General features: G+C 39.4%; 2 protein-coding genes across 4 annotated transcripts in view; both read left to right on the forward strand.

Moving 5' to 3' along the window:
• The window catches only part of si:rp71-15k1.1, a 73694-nt gene that overhangs the window by 25229 nt on the left and 23854 nt on the right, over positions 1 to 24611 (forward strand). The window lies entirely within an intron of this gene.
• Positions 1 to 24611, forward strand: part of si:ch73-15n24.1 — a 45510-nt gene that overhangs the window by 6917 nt on the left and 13982 nt on the right. Inside the window, exons 10-19 of one of the 3 annotated variants that reach the window (XM_068215033.2) lie at positions 4 to 96; positions 247 to 333; positions 4271 to 4375; positions 7524 to 7670; positions 10795 to 10902; positions 11068 to 11160; positions 13534 to 13620; positions 18841 to 18948; positions 19114 to 19206; positions 21581 to 21667. In XM_068215033.2, the coding sequence (XP_068071134.1) occupies positions 4 to 96; positions 247 to 333; positions 4271 to 4375; positions 7524 to 7670; positions 10795 to 10902; positions 11068 to 11160; positions 13534 to 13620; positions 18841 to 18948; positions 19114 to 19206; positions 21581 to 21667 (1008 nt within the window). The remainder of the gene's footprint in view (positions 1 to 3; positions 97 to 246; positions 334 to 4270; positions 4376 to 7523; positions 7671 to 10794; positions 10903 to 11067; positions 11161 to 13533; positions 13621 to 18840; positions 18949 to 19113; positions 19207 to 21580; positions 21668 to 24611) is intronic. The other 2 variants (XM_073930562.1, XM_068215034.2) reach the window with 2 other exon arrangements.

Genomic DNA, 24611 nt, shown 5'->3' on the forward strand with positions numbered 1-24611 from the left:
TAGAACTGTTTCTCGACTGATTGTTTTGTCCTGTGATTGTTTTTTTGAAGTGACAGAAAGTAGTACTTTCATGGAAAAACTCTCGGAGTCTGTGGTGTAAGTCCACAATGCAGTGCTGTACTTGTAATTGTTTCTCATCAGTACTGTATATGTATTAAATCTAAATATTGTTGGTCTAGTTTTGTGGAGTGTGATTGAGAATATGAAGCTACATGAAAGCAAATGCTTGTACTTTGTGTGTTACAGGGAGTGGAACAAACTGACTCAGTTAAAAAACCCAAGTGAACAGCGTCATATCATATTAAATCTCGATGTATGGATTACGATTATGGAGTAAGGATGATGTTCAATATTTTGTCAGTTGAACCATGACAATGGGTGTCACGGTGGCACAGTGGGTAGCACAATCACCTCACAGCAAGAAGGTCACTGGTTTAAGCCTCGGCTGTTCAGTTGGCATTTCTGTGTGGAGTTTGCATGTTCTCTCTATGTTTGCGTGCATTTTCTTCAGGTGCAGGGCTTAATTTGTGCCGGAACAAGCATCTCTGAAATCTGATCCGGCACCTAAGTTTACTCCTAAAGGCTGATTTATACTTGTGTTTCAAACGCACGCGTATGCTACGGCGCTGACGCATAGCCCTTCGCCATGGCCGTCGGCGTGGCTGACGTGCACCTCTCAAAAAAATTTAACTACACGTCGCAACGTCGCGTAGCGCAAGCTCTGTGATTGGTCGGCTTGGTAGCTCTGACTAGTCTGGGCGGGACCGAGAGCCGCGTGAATGGTGCGAGCCTGATGGAGCGATTGTTTACAAGTGTGGAGTTCCGTGAAGGAGCTCCGGATGGAAAGTTTTGTTTTGTGTTTACCGCATAGTTAAAGTTATTGCACGTCCACCGCTCAAAATGAGCGAGTTTAAGCCACTTGTACATCCAGGAAGTGTCCAGGAAAGGCAAAACAGCAGCGAAGAAACTCAACACAGAGGAACATTTACACCTCACTGCCAACTAGCGTTTCGGAAGTGTTAATGCAGACCAACAAAGACAGCGCGCAGAAGTAAATGCACAGCTATGCGCGTTGGTTACGTGGGTTACGCCGGTCACTTGACGCAGAAGTATAAACCAGGCTTAAACCCCCCTTCACCTTCGTCAACGATTACCCCCCCCAACCCCCACCACTTTTCACTTTCATATGCGATAACACACACCCTCCGCCACCCTTCACTACCATCTGCTTATCTGTTAACATGCCGAAACCATTACCCCAATTTTGTCCGGGACCTCACAATTTACAAATTAAGTACTGTCCAGCTGCTCCAAAGACATGTGGTATAGGTGAATTGGGTATTGTCTGTGTATGTGTGTAAAATTTCCCAGTGATGGGTTGCAGCTGGAAGGGCATCCGCTGTGTAAAACATATGCTGGATAAGTAGGTTCGTTCCGCTTTGGGGACCCCAGATTAATGAAGGGACTAAGCCAATAAGAGATTGAATGAATGAATGCATGAACTATGACAATTGATACCAACTTATTCTTTTTAACTATATTTTAAATACAATTGATAATCACTCAACTATTCAATCAAATATAGTTGATAATTATCATTAGTCAAAAAGAAACACACTGAAGTAAAGTTGATCTTGCAAAACAGAAAGACTGAAATGTATTCTCTTACAAAATGTAAATAATTTTACAAACAAATGTCCCTTTCCCCCAGAAAATTAGCATTTGCCATCAATACATTAAGCTCATACAAAAGCTCAATCATTTTTGATGAATTGTTCACCACTTCCCTTTTCCCTAAAGTAAATCTCATAATACTTTAGAAATGCAAATCGATAAATGGAATTAAACATGAAACTTATAAGCAGAACGACTGAAACAGTGTTTTCTGTTTAAGTAAATAATCTTTTCAATGTTTAATAGCAGTGGTGTAAAGTAACAAATTACATACTCTGATTACTGTAATCGACACAGAAATTGTACTTTAAGTCATTTTATTAATGTACTTTTACTTTTCCTTGAGTACATTTTAGTGCAGTATCTGTAATTTTACTCCACTTATATCCTTTAACCTGCAGTCACTACTTTATTTTTCGTGTCTATGGGGATTAGAAGTGATTCATGTCCACGTACATAGAAGGTAAATTGCATCATAATGAACAACCTCAGGACATAGCGATTTATAATTGCAGTAAACTGTTTGGAAGCATTAAAAGTGTTCAAAATCTTTACACACATTGACCCACAGACTGATTAGATGCATGTCACTGATGAGAAGATGACGAATGTTTAATCTATGATGACCGAAATGGCCTTAAACACCCAGCAGGCACAAGATGTCAACATGACGTCAGATTGACGTTGTACTCCAACGCCATGGGGATGTTGCATTTTGTTTAAAAATTAAAATCGGGTTGACATCAGAACACAACATCAGGCCAATGTCAATGTCCAACCTAAAATTAACCCAATATCAACGTCTAATGATGTTACATCTTGACGTTGTGTGGACGTTACCACTATGACGTCTATCGGATATTTGATACCTGACGAATAAATGTCAGTATTTGACATAAATATGACATTGGGTTAAGATGTTAGCTCAACGTTGGATTTTGGTCACTTTCCAACAACCTAAAATCAACTAAATATCAACGTTCACTTGCCTCCATTATTGGACATCACAATAACATTATCCTTCGACGCTGGCTAGACATAGAATTTTGGTCACCTGATGTCACAACCTAAATCTAACCTAATATTAACATCTTATGACATTGTGTGACTGCTGGGCAATAACTAAATGCACTACAGAATGTTATGTTTGCACACATCCACAAATTACATGTAAATGCATCAGCTTTTTACTGCGTATTACTCACTACTCACTACTCTTGAGTACTTTTAAAAGAGTTGCTTTTACTCATACTTTGAGTAATATTTACAACAGATACTTTTATTTTATTTGCACTACATTTTTAGGTGAGTAACGGTACTTCTACTTAAAGGGTCACGAAACACCAAAACACATTTTTTGAGCTGTTGACAGTCGTATATGTGTCCCACACTGCTAAAAACACTATTAGGACACCTATATTTCATTAAAAAGTGTAAATTGGTTGTTTTTGCGTTATTTCAAGCAAATTCGTACTTCCGGTTTGAAACGAATTTTTGAAGCTGCGTCACAGTCATGACATAATAGCGTTGTATTCCAGCGTGCAGACTGGGCGTCTGTGCCAGAGTGAGTCTTATTACGTCTTACAGTGTGATGCATCAATGCATGAGTAAGACTTGGTTCAAACCAATCAGCGCGCTCTATTGTGCAACTTCATTAATATTCATTACTGTCAGAGTGTAGACGGCAAAGACGCCACGTTGTGTTGGCAAAACAAGCGTGAAGTGTTGCTTTTATAGTTTGCTGCAGTTAAGTTTTGTTTTCATTTTCTCTCTGTGAGAGCTCAGACTCACGTGTGGATTACAGTGTACTGAGATCCAGATTCGCTTGTAGTCTCCTCTAAATAAAGACGTGGCTCTAGTTGCTGGTGATTGTCCTGTCTCTACAGATTTGGTAAGTGAGCGACCAGTGCTCTTTGTTTATTCAGTTCGTATTTTATTCGTATCAAACAAACTATTGCACCGAGTGCAATAGTTAGCACTAACAGTTACAACCAAACTATAACCTCGTGTTGGATTTTGTGACCGGAATAACACACGCGGCTTTCTGACGCTACCTGCCGTGTGTATTTAAGTTTCCGGGAAATGCTGAGTTTTTTTTTCTCTCATTCGCCGTGCGGTATCAAACATTGCATGAAAAATACACGCTTAGAGCAGCGCCTCGAATCAAATATCACTTTGTCGGGAGGGACATTAATGAATTCCCTGAATGAAAGAGCCAAACTGCAGTTAAAGTCCACCATTTAATAATTTGGCAAATAATTCGACTACAGATGTCCATGTAAACACAGTCACATTGTCCGCTGTGGGTGTGTGTTTTGACTCTGAAATTCAGCGCGCCCAAATAGACACTCCCACACCAAGCCTCTTTTCTTCCTCCGACACTCCCCCCTAAACAGAGCTGGACACGCCCACTTTTCTGACTTTTTCCAAAGTAGAGGTGTGAAAACACCCTGCTGAAACGAGGGGGTTTCATGGCCCTTTAAGTATGATTTTTCAGTATTCTTTCTACCACTGTTCAATAGTCTCTGGGCTCTGTTGAATTATGTTGTTTTATTTTTTTTAATGTCATATTTACAATTTCATTTCTATTTTCTAGTAAGATTAAAGTTGAATTTAAGGATTTTCGTGAAGAAGTAGCTCAGATATATTTCATCCTTGGAACTATAACTCTTGGTTCTGAAAGATTCAAGCGGTTTAACAGGTATCTGTTATTAAACAGTCAAAAGACATTCAATAAATGAAACACATACTAAATGCAAGCACATAAATCATACTTAAAAGGTGCAGTAGGTGAACCACCAAAATGTTAACTGTTAGCATAATATCTTTGAAAACACAGTCCTTTCACTGCCGTTCAAAGCCTTGCCTCCTGACATTATGAACATGCATCTTAAAGACGACAGTAGACAATCTACTAGTTCATGTCATTCGCCAGTTAGAAAACTTTATATGTTTTATAATACTACAATTCTGAATGAAAAACTGTATTATATCCAGCAGGTTTTCTGTTGTGTAGCAAGCAAAACTTGTCATGCTGTGTTCACACCAGACGCGGAACGCGCGGATAAATTGCGATATTCATGCGTAAAAAGCCGTGTGAACTGCGTCACTACGATATCGCGTCGCAGGATGTCTATTCGCGCATTTGCATTGACTTAACATTTAAATCACTCGCGATTAATGCGCGTTCCGCTTCTGGTGTAAACGTAGCATCATACTGTGCAATATTTCATGCATGCAAGGATCGCTTGTCTCACTTGTCTCACTCTTGTCTCACGCGCTTTGTCCTTAAGCGACTACTGTATGCTTAGTGGTTGGTCAGCGAGGTGCAGGAATTACACTTATTACTAAACCAGACTTACATGCTATTTCAGAGTGAATATTCAGAGTAGCATGGTAAGCAATATAGGAAGCGCCTCACAGGCTGTTATTGTTAAAAAATAAACCAATGTGAATACAAAACCAACTTCAGGTCAGTAAAGCAGACTAGGCGGAATAGCGCTATTTGCTTATGTTTTGTTATTGAAGAGCCCCTATTATACATTAAAAAGGGTCATATTTTGGTTTTAAGGGTCTCCAACAACATGCTGATATGCATGCAAGGTCAAAAAAATCTTGCATTGTCCTATAGTATGCATTTATTGTAACCGAATTATTCCAGCCACTCCCATATGAATTGTTCAGCGATTCATTTGTTCCCAAACCTCTCCTTAGTGCGAAGCTAATGTGCGCTGATTAGACCGATGGCAGCTTCTTGCGATTGGACGACAGCGTTCAGCACGAGACAGAGTGAAATGTCCAGCGCGGGTTAAAACAATATTGAAGTAGTCAGAGTGCATATTGTATGTGTGAGCACACCTGCCCACACTCCTGTTTTTCCCTGGAGTCTCCCGTATTTTCAACCACCCCCCAAGTAAAATCCCTGGGTCCCCAGTGCAGTTAAACACCAGTATATTGCTCTATTCTTAACCATAAGTCAAAGCAGTGACTCACATTCAGTATTAATCCACACAGTGGCAAAAGCTAAACGATTTTGAACCTTGACCACCACACGTGTGTAGGAACAGCTGATGGTGGCCATAGCAAAGACAAACAGCAGTAGAACGCGAGCTCACAATTGCATTTAAATTCGTAAAACAAAGCAGCAGGTGTCACGTTTTCAACGTGGCATTAGACACGATATGAGAATATAAAGAGTTATACAGTACCTGACATACCCGATACAGTACAGGTGGTTACAAGTGACTAAACACAATTAAATACGTAAATTGCAAGCTATAGAAAGCAAGGAGGCAACCGTTTTAATCACACTTACCTACGCTTGTGAAATGCAGGTGAAACTGGTTCATGAAGTGTATACTGTAAAGTTCCTGTCGAGCTTTGACAAAGTCCCATACATCAATAGTCTTTTCTGATCCTTCCTTTAACAAATGGCCGTCGAATCCCCCGCACACAGCGCAAGGCTGGGCTATAATTGAATTTAAACGTACTATTCGGCCGTTAGACGTTCTATACAGTATGAATGTGAAAAGTATGAATGGAATTTGGACGTACTACATCCGCCATTTTGCCATGGTCACATGATCTACCTGTGTCAGTTGCGTCGCTTCACTCCCATTTATGAATTCTCTCACGGGGCATCATGGGATATCGCAGCATGCATGGGATGCGCACTTCAGTATCTCCCCAGAAGTAGTAAGTCATCCGGCTACTTCTCGCATACTGATTTTCGAATTCTATGAATTCGGACACACTACTCGGCACGCATACTGATTTTAGTGTACTGTGTGGTATGGAAGTATGCGGTTTCGGACGCAGCCCAACTTTCCCTCACACTTCTGATAATATCCAGCTGAGCACAACGTCTTCATGACTTGATTCAACCGAGACCTGCTATAGTGTTTGTTGGCGGGGCCGCAGGTTTCAATTATTCCTGGTTTGCGCACACAACAATTGGGCAGGGCTTAAGTTTCGTATCGACGTCACGCCGAAAAGGCTAAAGACTCGTTATTAAGACGATTCATTTGAAGCACTTTGAGTCGACTCTTTTATAGATGAATCAATAGTTTTAAACACTGTGCACAGATTTAAGCCTTAGCTGGATACTTCAACTTCACTTAGAACTGTGTTACACACTACATTGAAGGTCATTTTCAAAAACCCATAATAGGGGCTCTGTAAACTAAATAAAAATCTACATTATCGATGCTGAAAATAGTCACATCAGTCTTTTGAAGATTGGAAGATTTCAGTGGCTGGACAACACTTCTGTGCATATACCCCATTAGTAAAATAACACACTCTACATCAGCTTCGCGTGACTAAAATAGTTTTAAAACAGAACATTACCAACAGAAATACTTCAGCCATAGTGTCGTCCACCATCCAGCGTGCAAAAGTAACTCCAATATTGATTCAGGATTTTAAAAAAAGTTTCGATTCAACATTTGTTTTTACCGCTGTCACTCTCTCGTATGCAGGTGAGCACGGCGCACGTGCACATGCAACTGGCGTATCTGCGTAAACAGGGGTGTGCAAATGTACACATCCACATTTGTTGACAGACAGTTTGGGGTATTTATCAGAATTATGGGAGTTGTTGGCCTGACAAATTTTAATTGGATGAACATTTTTTTTTTTGTTTTGTCTTACCTAGAATATAAAAATACATATAAACACATTTAGACATTTACCTTAATCATTACTATTGGAGTGCGAATAGAATTTCAACCAGCACAACAAAAAATATTTTTGAAGACAATCACCTACTGCACCTTTAAAATGCTTTTTGCAGAGATCCTAAGATCCTAAATATGAATAACCACCCTGTTTTCCTAAATGTTTTGCAGGGCTGTTCTTTTCAGTCCTGTTGTTTTCTCTCTTCCGGTTTTTGAAAAACTGTCTGAAGTTGCCTTTGGGTTTACTGAGATCAACAGGTTTCTTAACAGAGTTAACTACATGATAGAAAAGCTCATAGAGGATTATGACAGAGATGAGTAAGTATCATGAAATATCTATGTGACTCTTATTTTTCAAAGTCTTACTTTGTTACTTACAAAGTATGAAATGTATGGAAAACGCCACAATAAATTAACCTTACCTCACCTCCGATAAGAGGTTGTGCCAGGCAAAAAGAGCGTGGGCGCGGTCTTCCAACGTGTTCCCTGGCTCTTACTTATCCCACTTCAGCAGAAGATTTACGGATTTAGATATATTTTTTGGGAGCCACAATGTGTCTAGTCAATTTCTAGGAATTAAATACGACAGTACGTTGGGAAAGCGTGCAGTCCCGATAGGAAGGACGCTGTGGAGGCCACCTGCTAACCAAGTGGTGAGACTTGGTGGCAAAAGAGCATATGGAGTATCCCTGAGAAGGGCGAGTCCACATATGAATATAGGATGGTTAGTGGTGAGGGAATTAATTTAATTTAACATGTCAGACTTAATATGCATTATGCCAGTGTGTAAACTATTAAATTAATTAATTCAAAGTAATTTCACCTAATAGTGACAGTTTCAAGAAAACAAGTATGGTTAAAATATATTAAACATTAAGTCTGTAAAATAAACTGTAAAATAAAAAGTTCTGATAATCAGTCCTTGATTGTAAATGTTGTATTGTCGTCTTTCAGTTTGTTTTTCAGCTTTGATTTTGCTAGGCAGTTACAAAGACATTGCTAGGGTGTTTTGAATGGTTGTAAAGGTGTTGCTAGGCTGTTTCTGTGGTGTGCTGAGTGTTTGCTAGGTGGTTGCTAAGGTGTTGCTAGCCTGTTGCTAGGGTGTTCCGGGTAGTTAATAAGGTGTTACTAGGTGGTTGATAAGGTGTTGCTAGGCAGCTGCAAGTTGCTGCTATGCAGTTACTAGGGTGTTCTGAGTATATGCTAAGGTCGTTGCTAGGGTGTTTTATGTGGTTTGCTAAGATGTTGCTAGGCTGTTCTGAGTGGTTGCTAGGTGGTTGCTAAGGTGCTGCTAGACGGTTGCCAGGGTGTTCTGGGCGGTTGCTAAGGCGTTGCTAGGTGGTTGCTAAGGTGTTGGTAGGCAGTTCCTAACGTGTTCTAGGTCATTGCTAAGGTGTTGCTAGGTGGGTGCTAGGGTGTTTTTATCAGTTGCTAGGTGGTTGCTAAGGTGTTACTAGGTGGTTGCTAATGTGTTGCTAGGTGGTTGCTAAGGTGTTACTAGGCGGTTGCTAAGGTGTTCTAGTTTGTTTCTAAGGTGTTGCAAGGTAGTTGCTAGGGTGTTTTGAGTGGCTGCTAGGCGGTTGCTTAGGTGCTGCCAGGTGGCAGCTGGGTGGTTGCTAAGGTGTTCTGAACAGTTGCTAAGGTGTTGCTAGGTGGTCGTTAAGGTTTTGCTAGGCGGTTGCTAAGGTGTTCTTGGTCGTTGCTAAGATGTAGCTAGGTGGTTGCCAGGGTATTTTGTGTGGTTGCTAGGTGGTTACTATGGTTTTGCTAGGTGGTTGCTAAGGTGTTGCTAGGTGGTTGCTAAGGTATTGCTCTGTGGTTGCTAATGTGTTGCTAGGTGGTTACTATGGTGTTACTAGGCGGTTGCTAAGGTGTTCTAGTTTGTTTCTAAGATGTTGCAAGGTAGTTGCTAGGCTGATTTGAGTGGCTGCTAGGCGGTTGCTTAGGTGCTGCCAGGTGGCAGCTGAGTGGTTGCTAAGGTTTTCTGAACAGTTGCTACGGTGTTGCTAGGTGGTTGTTAAGGTTTTGTTAGGTGGTTGCTAAGATGTTCTTGGTCGTTGCTAAGATGTAGCTAGGTGGTTGCCAGGGTATTTTGTGTGGTTGCTAGGTGGTTACAATGGTTTTGCTAGGTGGTTGCTAAGGTGTTGCTAGGTGGTTGCTAAGGTATTGCTCTGTGGTTGCTAATGTGTTGCTAGATGGTTGCTATGGTGTTACTAGGCGGTTGCTAAGGTGTTCTAGTTTGTTTCTAAGATGTTGCAAGGTAGTTGCTAGGCTGTTTTGAGTGTCTGCTAGGCGGTTGCTTAGGTGCTGCCAGGTGGTAGCTGAGTGGTTGCTAAGGTGTTCTGAACAGTTGCTACGGTGTTGCTAGGTGGTTGTTAAGGTTTTGCTAGGTGGTTGCTAAGGTGTTCTTGGTCGTTGCTAAGGTGTAGCTAGGTGGTTGATAGGGTATTCTGTGTGGTTGCTAGGTGGTTACTATGGTGTTGCTAGGTGGTTGCTAAGGTGTTGCTAGGCTGTTGCTAAGGTTTTCTAAATAGTTGCTAACGTAAATTAGCATGGTTTTAGTATGAATTAGCATGTTGCTAGCATGTTTTTAGCATACATTAGCATGTTATTAGCATTAATTTAGTATGAATTAGCATGTTGTTAGCATGTTTCTAGTATGGCTTAGTATATTAGTATGGATTGGTTTGTTGTTAGTTTGTCCAAAGTAAAGTAAATGGCAATTTTTTATAATGAAAGTCTATTGTACAGTTACTAGGGTGTCGTTAGTGGTTGCCAGGGCATGACTAGTAAGCTGAAAGGTCATCGGTGATTGGCAGATTGGTAGTCTAGAGTTAAATGAGCCCAACCTTAAATCTGTGTGACAGTCTGGCGCAAAGTTATGAGGTCATAAATTTTAGTGCAAAGTCAATAGGACTTTTCTGAATTTTCCAGGACAGTTTTGGGAAAACCGTAAGTCGGATCAGTTGGAGAAGACATAGCAACTTAATTCAGTATAGTTTGGAGCTTTGTAGTGAGTTTGGTGGTTGTAGCATGAATGGTCTAGGAGGAGATGCATTCTTAGTATAGTCTAAGAAGAAGAAGAATATTAAGGTTATGTCTTATAACAGTGTTGGCTTTTCTCAAGCCACCAGAAAATGATTAAGATGGAAGCGCACTTTAACTGAAAGTTCTGATATTAATACCTTTTGCTGATTTTAGTTCATCAAAATAGAATTGCATATTTGGGTTATTTCATGATCCATTATGTAATGTTCGCATTTTAGCTGTGTATTTGTAAATGAAAAAAACAAAAAACAAACGGCTAATTGATTAAAAAAAATCTTGTAGAATTTTGTCATTGTTAACTCATGTTGACTAATAAAGTTATGTACAGTAGTGTAACAAATGCCATTCTATTTACATCAGTGTTGCTTTATGTTGGTTCCCCTCTGTCTTTTAGACTAGACTCTTTGAGCATGAGCATGTCTAAAATTCTTATGAGATTTAATGAAGTCTTCCAAGAGGAGAAAAGCCATCACCACTATTCCCCCAAGTCACTGCCTTTACGGTAAGATGGGGTTAAAAAAAATGTAAGATACACAATAAATTATCTTAAGATGAGATCACATTTCAGCAACGACAAGTTGTCTGCTTTTTTATCCACATGACTAGTTCTTCAATGCATACTGTATATAATATATTCCTCCTCATAATCATCTTTTGTTTGGTGTAGACTTATCAGGAGAGCGTTTTTAGGTTATTGGATGGTGTACCACAAATTTGAAAATGAGATCTATATGGGCACAACAGAGACTGAAATAGAGAGGTAAGCAGGGTCTTTTTATGCTCTTTAACACACAGTGCTCAGCATATACAAGTACACCCTCACAAATCTCAATCAATCAATATTTTCTATAGAATGCTTTATGAAATTAGATTTGTGCATTAGTCAGTACTGAAACCAAATCTGGAACTAATCTAACAAAATAACTTACGATAAGGGTCAAAAAATTAGTAGCTCAAATTGATGTTGAAGAAAAAATTTAGATAATTTCAAAAAAGAACCAAAAATGAATCCAATTCCTCTTTATTTCTATAGCTCTTTTACAATGTGGATTGTGTCAAAGCAGCTTAAGATAGAAGTTCTAGTGAACTGAAATTGAAACTGTGTCAGTCCAGTTTTCAGAGTTGAAGTTCCGTTCAGTGTGGTTTCATTTTCACTGCTGAATGTCCAAACACTGAAGAGCAAACTTATCGATGAGCAGCTCCACAAGTCCCAAACCAAGCAAGCCAGTGGCGACGAACAGACTTCACCAATTGACGAAAGTGAAGGAAAAAACTTCCATAGAGATCTCAGGCTTTGTTGGCCATGACCATTTCTCCTTTGGACAAACTTCTCGTGCAGAGCTGTAGTCTAGGCGCTGGAGTCTGGAGAACTCTGGACGTCCATTTTGGAGAAGCTAGAGGTGTGAGTAGGTCAGCAGCGGGTGTACAGGCTATCCCACGGGATCAAAGCGGAAACTTGTCTGTCACTGTGGTCTTCACTCATGCTCTCCACTCTACCATGACTGCCACTGCATCTGCTCAAGATACGGCCTGGCCTAGGATTATGGAGACCTCTAGAAGTCCTCTATGGTTGGCATCATCTCTCCACAGGACTTGGATCACAACAATGGCGCTGCACAATCTCTAGAGGGCTTGAGATATCCCCTGGTGTAAATGAAGAACAAAGAAAACAATTATGGCTCGTTTCCACTGACTGGTACAGTACGGTACGGTTCGGTACGGGTCACCTTTATCAGGCTTGCGTTTCCACTACCAAGGGTATCCTTTTAGTGGGCGTACAGACCCTTACAATCTCCGATGTTACTAACTTCAGAAAAACCACACACAGCAGATATTTCGTCCTTATTTAGGTTAAAAACAACACAAAATATAGCCTACAGTCAGTGAAAACCTCTTATGTGTTTCTGTAATCTTCAGCAGCACGTGTAGCCTCTGTTAGAGAGTCATTCCATCATTCCCAGTTCATAATAGTCCAAAAGGGGATGATAAAAATTAAAACAAGGCAGTTTGTTCACGTTTGCTGAACTTTTGCTCCCTTTTCCAGGGTTCTTTTTTTTTTCTTGCTTCACTCTCACATTTGTAAGTGTCTGATAGGATCGGGTTTCAAAAGCACGTCAATAAACAAGCGCACGTTATTATCATCAGCTCAAGAGGTTTGTTATTTCAGATATAGACGAGCGACGAGCGCAAGCAAGAAAGCAAAAATGCTCGCGCTTCAGACTAGCTCGTAAAAAACCACGAGGCACAGGGTAGATTCTGCTCTACTCCATGGCTTTGTGGCTGTTCATCAAGACGAAGACAAGGCAAGGTTTTCTTGAGCCCGGTTCGACCATGGCTCGTTACTATGTGTATATATAATTCCGCTGTAATCTCTCGGCTGTGTATAACCATGGCAGGTTTTTTGTTTTACTCTGGCTTCTTGCGAAAGCGAATGATGTATCTCTGTAAACCAATAGGGTTCGGCTGCGCATCTAGCTTCGCCTTTTGGTAGACTCTTTCATGTTTGGTACCCTTTCGAAAGGGTGCCGAAAAAGTGGTATGGTACGGTTCGGTACGCCTTTTGACAGTGGAAACGGGCCATTAGTGTAGCTGCTGTTCATAGTGTATCAAAAATCAAGAGACCCCCCAATAATTCTGTAGTCTGTAATTTTCAATATTTTGCATTAATTTATATGATCTTTCTATTTCTAAAGATGTTCGATGACTAAAATATCATTTTAATAAATATATCCATTTAATAAATCTGTTTTGTTCAAATGCACCAAAATACATTGCCTATATTCACTGAGAAATGCTTGCAAATATTCATTTTCAAAATGGTTGTACTCAATTATGCCGAGCATATGTCTTGGGGTCAGATTTACTAAACAAAGCAAATCATTTAAAAAGTAGAAAGCTATAAAAATACAGAAGAGGAAGAAACCATCAGCAGGTGATATGACAAAAATACAGCAGCTAGTTTCCATAATGACCAACGCAATCAAAAACCCAACTCAATCCATTATTTTTCAGTGCTCATGCCGCTTTTTTGTAAACCCTGACATCAGCTTTGCGACTAGTAATAAAGATAGTGAATCTGGCCCTTAACAAACAGTTAAACTTTGAAATAATGTTTCATTTTTTTGTTCGACAGTGTATGGATTAATGCGAAGAAAATCATCATTAATGAGATGGTGAAAAGTAAAGCATTTACTCGACAACAGCTTCAAGAAGCACCAAAGTAAGCCCACCATTTAAAACTTTGCATTGACTTGGACCCAAGTTACAGAGCCAATAATGATAATAATGTCCTATAAGGAGCTAAGAAATAGGCTAGAGAAGATTCCACCTAGTTGTACTAATCTGCCTCCATACAGTGGATCTGGAATACCTTTGCTCCATTTTTTTACTTGAATCTTTTATTAAATAAAAAATGTTAAAGAGATTAAAGATGTAAATGAAAGTTAATATTGCACCTTCAGTAAAATTAACACATACATGTGTGTATCAGCAATAGACACATCGCATGGTTAGATTATTAAAGAAAAGAATATTAAGATGTTATTATGGTGACTTGACTAAGCCAACAAACTGTTATGCTTCATAAACTTCTTCTTAGACTATTTTAAGAACACATCTCCTCCTAGACCTTTCATACTACAACCGAAAGGGGTCTGGATGCAAACCTGGTGCAGTGCAATCTGAGCTGCATCCAATGCTGCAGTGACGTCACTCGCTCCATTTGAGTTCATTGTGTCTGACAGTGCATCGCTTAGTGATGCAATCTCAGCTTGCATCATAAAGGCTGCATCCATATTCTATTGCTACAACCACCAAACCAACTCCAAACCTTCGAACTATACTGAATTAACTTGCTATAGCAACACCTTAGCAACTGCCTAGCACTCCTTAGCAACCACTCAGAACACCATAACCACCTAGCAACACTTTAGCAACCACCTAGAACACCTTAGCAAACGCCTAGCAACAAAATAGCAATCGCCATTTGTTTTTTCAGGTTATTTATTTTTAATAAGCTTGAAACAATTTCAAAAAAATCTTTTTTCACATTGTCATTATGGGGTATTGTGTGTAGAATGTTGAGGAAATAAATTAATTGAATCCATTTATTTATCTATTTTAATCATTTGACAGCCCTCACATATATATATATATATATATATATATATATATATATATATATATATATATATATATACATATATATATATATATATATATATATATATATATATATATATATATATATATATATATATGTAGCTCCCTCCAGCAACAAACGAGCAAGAGTCTTTGGTTTCTACTGACTGGTTTATTTTCATAGCAAGTCTTCAGTTCTCAACATAGAGCAAACCACAAGACATCAGGGGTGTACCAGACGTAAGAACTAAAAAACATACAACAATGAATTACAACAGTGCATTTCCATATCAAATTAATCCAAATCACCACATTAAGGTCACACATAACACTGGATCACATAATCTTAACTAATACAATTTAACTTTATAAATAGCACCGCTCATAAACAAACAGTTAAATGCACACACCAAACAAACAACAACAACAACACACTTCAAATCAAACAAACCAACAAATCATACAAAACAAACATACCTCATTGGCTGGTTACGGAAGGGAGAAACTCAAGAAAAGCATAAGCATTCCTTAGCTTGTTGAATGCTTGGAAGTGAATGCATTTGTCTCTCTACTCACAGTGGTGCATCATTTTTATAGTTCCCCTTGAAATTAGCTCCGCCTTAATTAGTTCCTAGGTGAACTGGCATAAGATCTTAAACACACATGACATCTGCTACACGCCCACCAAATCACTTGTGATTTTTTCCTTTTTTATAAATCACACTTAAACACAATTATGAAAATTAATGCAACCCATGGAGTGATAGTGTGAAATCAAGCAGTCTTCAATCAGCTTCAAGAAGAATGACTACCTTCTGTATTGGACGCTCAAGGTAACTTGGTTTAGACAATCGCTTACCCTTTCCATCAAGCGAAGAGTCACTCATTAACAACTTGATTTGTCTCACTTTGCCATCCTTTCCTTGGTACACGTCTACCACCTTTGCCAATTTCCACTTGTTACGTGGTGAAACATCATCTTTAAGGATAACTATGTCATTCACTTTAACATTCCTACGATTCTTATTCCATTTCTGTCTTTGCTGAAGATTTAAAAGATACTCTTTTCTCCAGCGCGACCAGAAGTTGTTGACTAAATACTGCACTTTGCGCCATCGTTTACGGAGATAAAGATCTTCTTTGACAAACACTCCAGGTGGTGGTTCCACAATCATAGACTTCATTGTCAAGATGTGATTTGGGGTAAGAGGTTCTGGACCTAGAGGGTCATTCAAATGCTCAACAGTCAAAGGCCTGCTATTCACAATAGCCATAACCTCATACAACAGAGTTCGCAGGGAAGTACTGTCAAGTGCCCCAGGACATTGGTCAAGAACAGGAGTCAAAACATTTCTTACGGTACGTATCTGTCTTTCCCAGACACCTCCCATATGACTTGCTGATGGAATGTTCATGATCAACTCGCAGCCAAGTTTCTTTATCTGCCCTTGATCCATTGTTTTCAATGTGCTCATAAATTCTCTGCTTGCCCCCACAAAGTTCGTACCCTGATCACATCGAATTTGGCGAACTGTTCCACGAATGGCTATAAAGGAGCGGAGAGCATTAATAAATGCATCAGTAGACAGAGCATCAAGCATTTCAATGTGTATGGCTCTGGAACACATACAAGTCAACAATAACCCATAGCGTTTGAGTTGCCTTCTACCATCGGTAACATAAAAAGGTCCAAAACAATCCATTCCACACAATAGAAAAGGTGGAGTTGGCTGCACACGATCTTCAGGAAGATCAGCCATTTTCTGTTCTTCTACACACCTTCTAAATTTCCTACATTTCAGGCATTTGTATATGTGAGAAGAAACAGCACTACTGCATCCAAGAATCCATATACCCATATACATGTTTTGAATGGTTGTAAAGGTGTTGCTAGGCTGTTTCTAAGGTGTGCTGAGTGTTTGCTAGGTGGTTGCTAAGGTGTTGCTAGCCTGTTGCTAGGGTGTTCCGGGTAGTTAATAAGGTGTTACTAGGTGGTTGATAAGGTGTTGCTAGGCAGCTGCAAGTTGCTGCTATGCAGTTACTAGGGTGTTCTGAGTATATGCTAAGGCGTTGCTAGGGTGTTTTATGTGGTTTGCTAAGATGTTGCTAGGCTGTTCTGAGTGGTTGCTAGGTGGTTGCTAAGGTGCTGCTAGACGGTTGCCAGGGTGTTCTGAGCGGTTGCTAAGGCGTTGCTAGGTGGTTGCTAAGGTGTTGGTAGGCAGTTCCTAACGTGTTCTAGGTCATTGCTAAGGTGTTGCTAGGTGGGTGCTAGGGTGTTTTTATCAGTTGCTAGGTGGTTGCTAAGGTGTTACTAGGTGGTTGCTAATGTGTTGCTAGGTGGTTGCTAAGGTGTTACTAGGCGGTTGCTAAGGTGTTCTAGTTTGTTTCTAAGGTGTTGCAAGGTAGTTGCTAGGGTGTTTTGAGTGGCTGCTAGGCGGTTGCTTAGGTGCTGCCAGGTGGCTGCTGGGTGGTTGCTAAGGTGTTCTGAACAGTTGCTAAGGTGTTGCTAGGTGGTCGTTAAGGTTTTGCTAGGCGGTTGCTAAGGTGTTCTTGGTCGTTGCTAAGATGTAGCTAGGTGGTTGCCAGGGTATTTTGTGTGGTTGCTAGGTGGTTACTATGGTTTTGCTAGGTGGTTGCTAAGGTGTTGCTAGGTGGTTGCTAAGGTATTGCTCTGTGGTTGCTAATGTGTTGCTAGGTGGTTACTATGGTGTTACTAGGCGGTTGCTAAGGTGTTCTAGTTTGTTTCTAAGATGTTGCAAGGTAGTTGCTAGGCTGATTTGAGTGGCTGCTAGGCGGTTGCTTAGGTGCTGCCAGGTGGCAGCTGAGTGGTTGCTAAGGTGTTCTGAACAGTTGCTACGGTGTTGCTAGGTGGTTGTTAAGGTTTAGTTAGGTGGTTGCTAAGATGTTCTTGGTCGTTGCTAAGATGTAGCTAGGTGGTTGCCAGGGTATTTTGTGTGGTTGCTAGGTGGTTACAATGGTTTTGCTAGGTGGTTGCTAAGGTGTTGCTAGGTGGTTGCTAAGGTATTGCTCTGTGGTTGCTAATGTGTTGCTAGATGGTTGCTATGGTGTTACTAGGCGGTTGCTAAGGTGTTCTAGTTTGTTTCTAAGATGTTGCAAGGTAGTTGCTAGGCTGTTTTGAGTGTCTGCTAGGCGGTTGCTTAGGTGCTGCCAGGTGGTAGCTGAGTGGTTGCTAAGGTGTTCTGAACAGTTGCTACGGTGTTGCTAGGTGGTTGTTAAGGTTTTGCTAGGTGGTTGCTAAGGTGTTCTTGGTCGTTGCTAAGGTGTAGCTAGGTGGTTGATAGGGTATTCTGTGTGGTTGCTAGGTGGTTACTATGGTGTTGCTAGGTGGTTGCTAAGGTGTTGCTAGGCTGTTGCTAAGGTTTTCTAAATAGTTGCTAACGTAAATTAGCATGGTTTTAGTATGAATTAGCATGTTGCTAGCATGTTTTTAGCATACATTAGCATGTTATTAGCATTAATTTAGTATGAATTAGCATGTTGTTAGCATGTTTCTAGTATGGCTTAGTATATTAGTATGGATTGGTTTGTTGTTAGTTTGTCCAAAGTAAAGTAAATGGCAATTTTTTATAATGAAAGTCTATTGTACAGTTACTAGGGTGTTGTTAGTGGTTGCCAGGGCATGACTAGTAAGCTGAAAGGTCATCGGTGATTGGCAGATTGGTAGTCCAGAGTTAAATGAGCCCAACCTTAAATCTGTGTGACAGTCTGGCGCAAAGTTATGAGGTCATAAATTTTAGTGCAAAGTCAATAGGACTTTTCTGAATTTTCCAGGACAGTTTTGGGAAAACCGTAAGTCGGATCAGTTGGAGAAGACATAGCAACTTAATTCAGTATAGTTTGGAGCTTTGTAGTGAGTTTGGTGGTTGTAGCATGAATGGTCTAGGAGGAGATGCATTCTTAGTATAGTCTAAGAAGAAGAAGAATATTAAGGTTATGTCTTATAACAGTGTTGGCTTTTCTCAAGCCACCAGAAAATGATTAAGATGGAAGCGCACTTTAACTGAAAGTTCTGATATTAATACCTTTTGCTGATTTTAGTTCATCAAAATAGAATTGCATATTTGGGTTATTTCATGATCCATTATGTAATGTTCGCATTTTAGCTGTGTATTTGTAAATGAAAAAAACAAAAAACAAACGGCTAATTGATAAAAAAAAATCTTGTAGAATTTTGTCATTGTTAACTCATGTTGACTAATAAAGTTATGTACAGTAGTGTAACAAATGCCATTCTATTTACATCAGTGTTGCTTTATGTTGGTTCCCCTCTGTCTTTTAGACTAGACTCTTTGAGCATGAGCATGTCTAAAATTCTTATGAGATTTAATGAAGTCTTCCAAGAGGAGAAAAGCCATCACCACTATTCCCCCAAGTCACTGCCTTTACGGTAAGATGGGGTTAAAAAAAATGTAAGATACACAATAAATTATCTTAAGATGAGATCACATTTCAGCAACGACAAGTTGTCTGCTTTTTTATCCACATGACTAGTTCTTCAATGCATACTGTATATAATATATTCCTCCTCATAATCATCTTTTGTTTGGTGTAGACTTATCAGGAGAGCGTTTTTAGGTTATTGGATGGTGTACCACAAATTTGAAAATGAGATCTATATGGGCACAACAGAGACTGAAATAGAGAGGTAAGCAGGGTCTTTTTATGCTCTTTAACACACAGTGCTCAGCATATACAAGTACACCCTCACAAATCTCAATCAATCAATATTTTCTATAGAATGCTTTATGAAATTAGATTTGTGCATTAGTCAGTACTGAAACCAAATCTGGAACTAATCTAACAAAATAACTTACGATAAGGGTCAAAAAATTAGTAGCTCAAATTGATGTTGAAGAAAAAATTTAGATAATTTCAAAAAAGAACCAAAAATGAATCCAATTCCTCTTTATTTCTATAGCTCTTTTACAATGTGGATTGTGTCAAAGCAGCTTAAGATAGAAGTTCTAGTGAACTGAAATTGAAACTGTGTCAGTCCAGTTTTCAGAGTTGAAGTTCCGTTCAGTGTGGTTTCATTTTCACTGCTGAATGTCCAAACACTGAAGAGCAAACTTATCGATGAGCAGCTCCACAAGTCCCAAACCAAGCAAGCCAGTGGCGACGAACAGACTTCACCAATTGACGAAAGTGAAGGAAAAAACTTCCATAGAGATCTCAGGCTTTGTTGGCCATGACCATTTCTCCTTTGGACAAACTTCTCGTGCAGAGCTGTAGTCTAGGCGCTGGAGTCTGGAGAACTCTGGACGTCCATTTTGGAGAAGCTAGAGGTGTGAGTAGGTCAGCAGCGGGTGTACAGGCTATCCCACGGGATCAAAGCGGAAACTTGTCTGTCACTGTGGTCTTCACTCATGCTCTCCACTCTACCATGACTGCCACTGCATCTGCTCAAGATACGGCCTGGCCTAGGATTATGGAGACCTCTAGAAGTCCTCTATGGTTGGCATCATCTCTCCACAGGACTTGGATCACAACAATGGCGCTGCACAATCTCTAGAGGGCTTGAGATATCCCCTGGTGTAAATGAAGAACAAAGAAAACAATTATGGCTCGTTTCCACTGACTGGTACAGTACGGTACGGTTCGGTACGGGTCACCTTTATCAGGCTTGCGTTTCCACTGCCAAGGGTATCCTTTTAGTGGGCGTACAGACCCTTACAATCTCCGATGTTACTAACTTCAGAAAAACCACACACAGCAGATATTTCGTCCTTATTTAGGTTAAAAACAACACAAAATATAGCCTACAGTCAGTGAAAACCTCTTATGTGTTTCTGTAATCTTCAGCAGCACGTGTAGCCTCTGTTAGAGAGTCATTCCATCATTCCCAGTTCATAATAGTCCAAAAGGGGATGATAAAAATTAAAACAAGGCAGTTTGTTCACGTTTGCTGAACTTTTGCTCCCTTTTCCAGGGTTCTTTTTTTTTTCTTGCTTCACTCTCACATTTGTAAGTGTCTGATAGGATCGGGTTTCAAAAGCACGTCAATAAACAAGCGCACGTTATTATCATCAGCTCAAGAGGTTTGTTATTTCAGATATAGACGAGCGACGAGCGCAAGCAAGAAAGCAAAAATCCTCGCGCTTCAGACTAGCTCGCAAAAAACCACGAGGCACAGGGTAGATTCTGCTCTACTCCATGGCTTTGTGGCTGTTCATCAAGACGAAGACAAGGCAAGGTTTTCTTGAGCCCGGTTCGACCATGGCTCGTTACTATGTGTATATATAATTCCGCTGTAATCTCTCGGCTGTGTATAACCATGGCAGGTTTTTTGTTTTACTCTGGCTTCTTGCGAAAGCGAATGATGTATCTCTGTAAATCAATAGGGTTCGGCTGCGCATCTAGCTTCGCCTTTTGGTAGACTCTTTCATGTTTGGTACCCTTTCGAAAGGGTGCCGAAAAAGTGGTATGGTACGGTTCGGTACGCCTTTTGACAGTGGAAACGGGCCATTAGTTTAGCTGCTGTTCATAGTGTATCAAAAATCAAGAGACCCCCCAATAATTCTGTAGTCTGTAATTTTCAATATTTTGCATTAATTTATATGATCTTTTTATTTCTAAAGATGTTCGATGACTAAAATATCATTTTAATAAATATATCCATTTAATAAATCTGTTTTGTTCAAATGCACCAAAATACATTGCCTATATTCACTGAGAAATGCTTGCAAATATTCATTTTCAAAATGGTTGTACTCAATTATGCCGAGCATATGTCTTGGGGTCAGATTTACTAAACAAAGCAAATCATTTAAAAAGTAGAAAGCTATAAAAATACAGAAGAGGAAGAAACCATCAGCAGGTGATATGACAAAAATACAGCAGCTAGTTTCCATAATGACCAACGCAATCAAAAACCCAACTCAATCAATTATTTTTCAGTGCTCATGCCGCTTTTTTTGTAAACCCTGACATCAGCTTTGCGACTAGTAATAAAGATAGTGAATCTGGCCCTTAACAAACAGTTAAACTTTGAAATAATGTTTCATTTTTTTGTTCGACAGTGTATGGATTAATGCGAAGAAAATCATCATTAATGAGATGGTGAAAAGTAAAGCATTTACTCGACAACAGCTTCAAGAAGCACCAAAGTAAGCCCACCATTTAAAACTTTGCATTGACTTGGACCCAAGTTACAGAGCCAATAATGATAATAATGTCCTATAAGGAGCTAAGAAATAGGCTAGAGAAGATTCCACCTAGTTGTACTAATCTGCCTCCATACAGTGGATCTGGAATACCTTTGCTCCATTTTTTTACTTGAATCTTTTATTAAATAAAAAATGTTAAAGAGATTAAAGATGCAAATGAAAGTTAATATTGCACCTTCAGTAAAATTAACACATACATGTGTGTATCAGCAATAGACACATCACATGGTTAGATTATTAAAGAAAAGAATATTAAGATGTTATTATGGTGACTTGACTAAGCCAACAAACTGTTATGCTTCATAAACTTCTTCTTAGACTATTTTAAGAACACATCTCCTCCTAGACCTTTCATACTACAACCGAAAGGGGTCTGGATGCAAACCTGGTGCAGTGCAATCTGAGCTGCATCCAATGCTGCAGTGACGTCACTCGCTCCATTTGAGTTCATTGTGTCTGACAGTGCATCGCTTAGTGATGCAATCTCAGCTTGCATCATAAAGGCTGCATCCATATTCTATTGCTACAACCACCAAACCAACTCCAAACCTTCGAACTATACTAAATTAACTTGCTATAGCAACACCTTAGCAACTGCCTAGCACTCCTTAGCAACCACTCAGAACACCATAACCACCTAGCAACACTTTAGCAACCACCTAGAACACCTTAGCAAACGCCTAGCAACAAAATAGCAATCGCCATTTGTTTTTTCAGGTTATTTATTTTTAATAAGCTTGAAACAATTTCAAAAAAATCTTTTTTCACATTGTCATTATGGGGTATTGTGTGTAGAATGTTGAGGAAATAAATTAATTGAATCCATTTATTTATCTATTTTAATCATTTGACAGCCCTCACATATATATATATATATATATATATATATATATATATATATATATATATATACATATATATATATATATATATATATATATATATATATATATATATATATATATATATATATATATGTAGCTCCCTCCAGCAACAAACGAGCAAGAGTCTTTGGTTTCTACTGACTGGTTTATTTTCATAGCAAGTCTTCAGTTCTCAACATAGAGCAAACCACAAGACATCAGGGGTGTACCAGACGTAAGAACTAAAAAACATACAACAATGAATTACAACAGTGCATTTCCATATCAAATTAATCCAAATCACCACATTAAAGTCACACATAACACTGGATCACATAATCTTAACTAATACAATTTAACTTTATAAATAGCACCGCTCATAAACAAACAGTTAAATGCACACACCAAACAAACAACAACAACAACACACTTCAAATCAAACAAACCAACAAATCATACAAAACAAACATACCTCATTGGCTGGTTACGGAAGGGAGAAACTCAAGAAAAGCATAAGCATTCCTTAGCTTGTTGAATGCTTGGAAGTGAATGCATTTGTCTCTCTACTCACAGTGGTGCATCATTTTTATAGTTCCCCTTGAAATTAGCTCCGCCTTAATTAGTTCCTAGGTGAACTGGCATAAGATCTTAAACACACATGACATCTGCTACACGCCCACCAAATCACTTGTGATTTTTTCCTTTTTTATAAATCACACTTAAACACAATTATGAAAATTAATGCAACCCATGGAGTGATAGTGTGAAATCAAGCAGTCTTCAATCAGCTTCAAGAAGAATGACTACCTTCTGTATTGGACGCTCAAGGTAACTTGGTTTAGACAATCGCTTACCCTTTCCATCAAGCGAAGAGTCACTCATTAACAACTTGACTTGTCTCACTTTGCCATCCTTTCCTTGGTACACGTCTACCACCTTTGCCAATTTCCACTTGTTACGTGGTGAAACATCATCTTTAAGGATAACTATGTCATTCACTTTAACATTCCTACGATTCTTATTCCATTTCTGTCTTTGCTGAAGATTTAAAAGATACTCTTTTCTCCAGCGCGACCAGAAGTTGTTGACTAAATACTGCACTTTGCGCCATCGTTTACGGAGATAAAGATCTTCTTTGACAAACACTCCAGGTGGTGGTTCCACAATCATAGACTTCATTGTCAAGATGTGATTTGGGGTAAGAGGTTCTGGACCTAGAGGGTCATTCAAATGCTCAACAGTCAAAGGCCTGCTATTCACAATAGCCATAACCTCATACAACAGAGTTCACAGGGAAGTACTGTCAAGTGCCCCAGGACATTGGTCAAGAACAGAAGTCAAAACATTTCTTACGGTACGTATCTGTCTTTCCCAGACACCTCCCATATGACTTGCTGATGGAATGTTCATGATCAACTCGCAGCCAAGTTTCTTTATCTGCCCTTGATCCATTGTTTTCAATGTGCTCATAAATTCTCTGCTTGCCCCCACAAAGTTCGTACCCTGATCACATCGAATTTGGCGAACTGTTCCACGAATGGCTATAAAGGAGCGGAGAGCATTAATAAATGCATCAGTAGACAGAGCATCAAGCATTTCAATGTGTATGGCTCTGGAACACATACAAGTCAACAATAACCCATAGCGTTTGAGTTGCCTTCTACCATCGGTAACATAAAAAGGTCCAAAACAATCCATTCCACACATTAGAAAAGGTGGAGTTGGCTGCACACGATCTTCAGGAAGATCAGCCATTTTCTGTTCTTCTACACACCTTCTAAATTTCCTACATTTCAGGCATTTGTATATGTGAGAAGAAACAGCACTACTGCATCCAAGAATCCATATACCATTGGACCGAAGTTCATTCACGGTCATTCCTCGCCCTTGATGTTGTACTCGTTCATGATAATGTTTGATTAGTAATGCTGAGAAATGATTTTTCCTTGGAAGAATGGCAGGATATTTTATGTCTAAATGAAGAGTTGCATTTGCCAAGCGACCTCCAACTCGGAGTATGC

The sequence above is a fragment of the Danio rerio genome, chromosome 19, assembly GCF_049306965.1.
Source record: "Danio rerio strain Tuebingen ecotype United States chromosome 19, GRCz12tu, whole genome shotgun sequence".
NCBI lineage: Eukaryota > Metazoa > Chordata > Actinopteri > Cypriniformes > Danionidae > Danio > Danio rerio.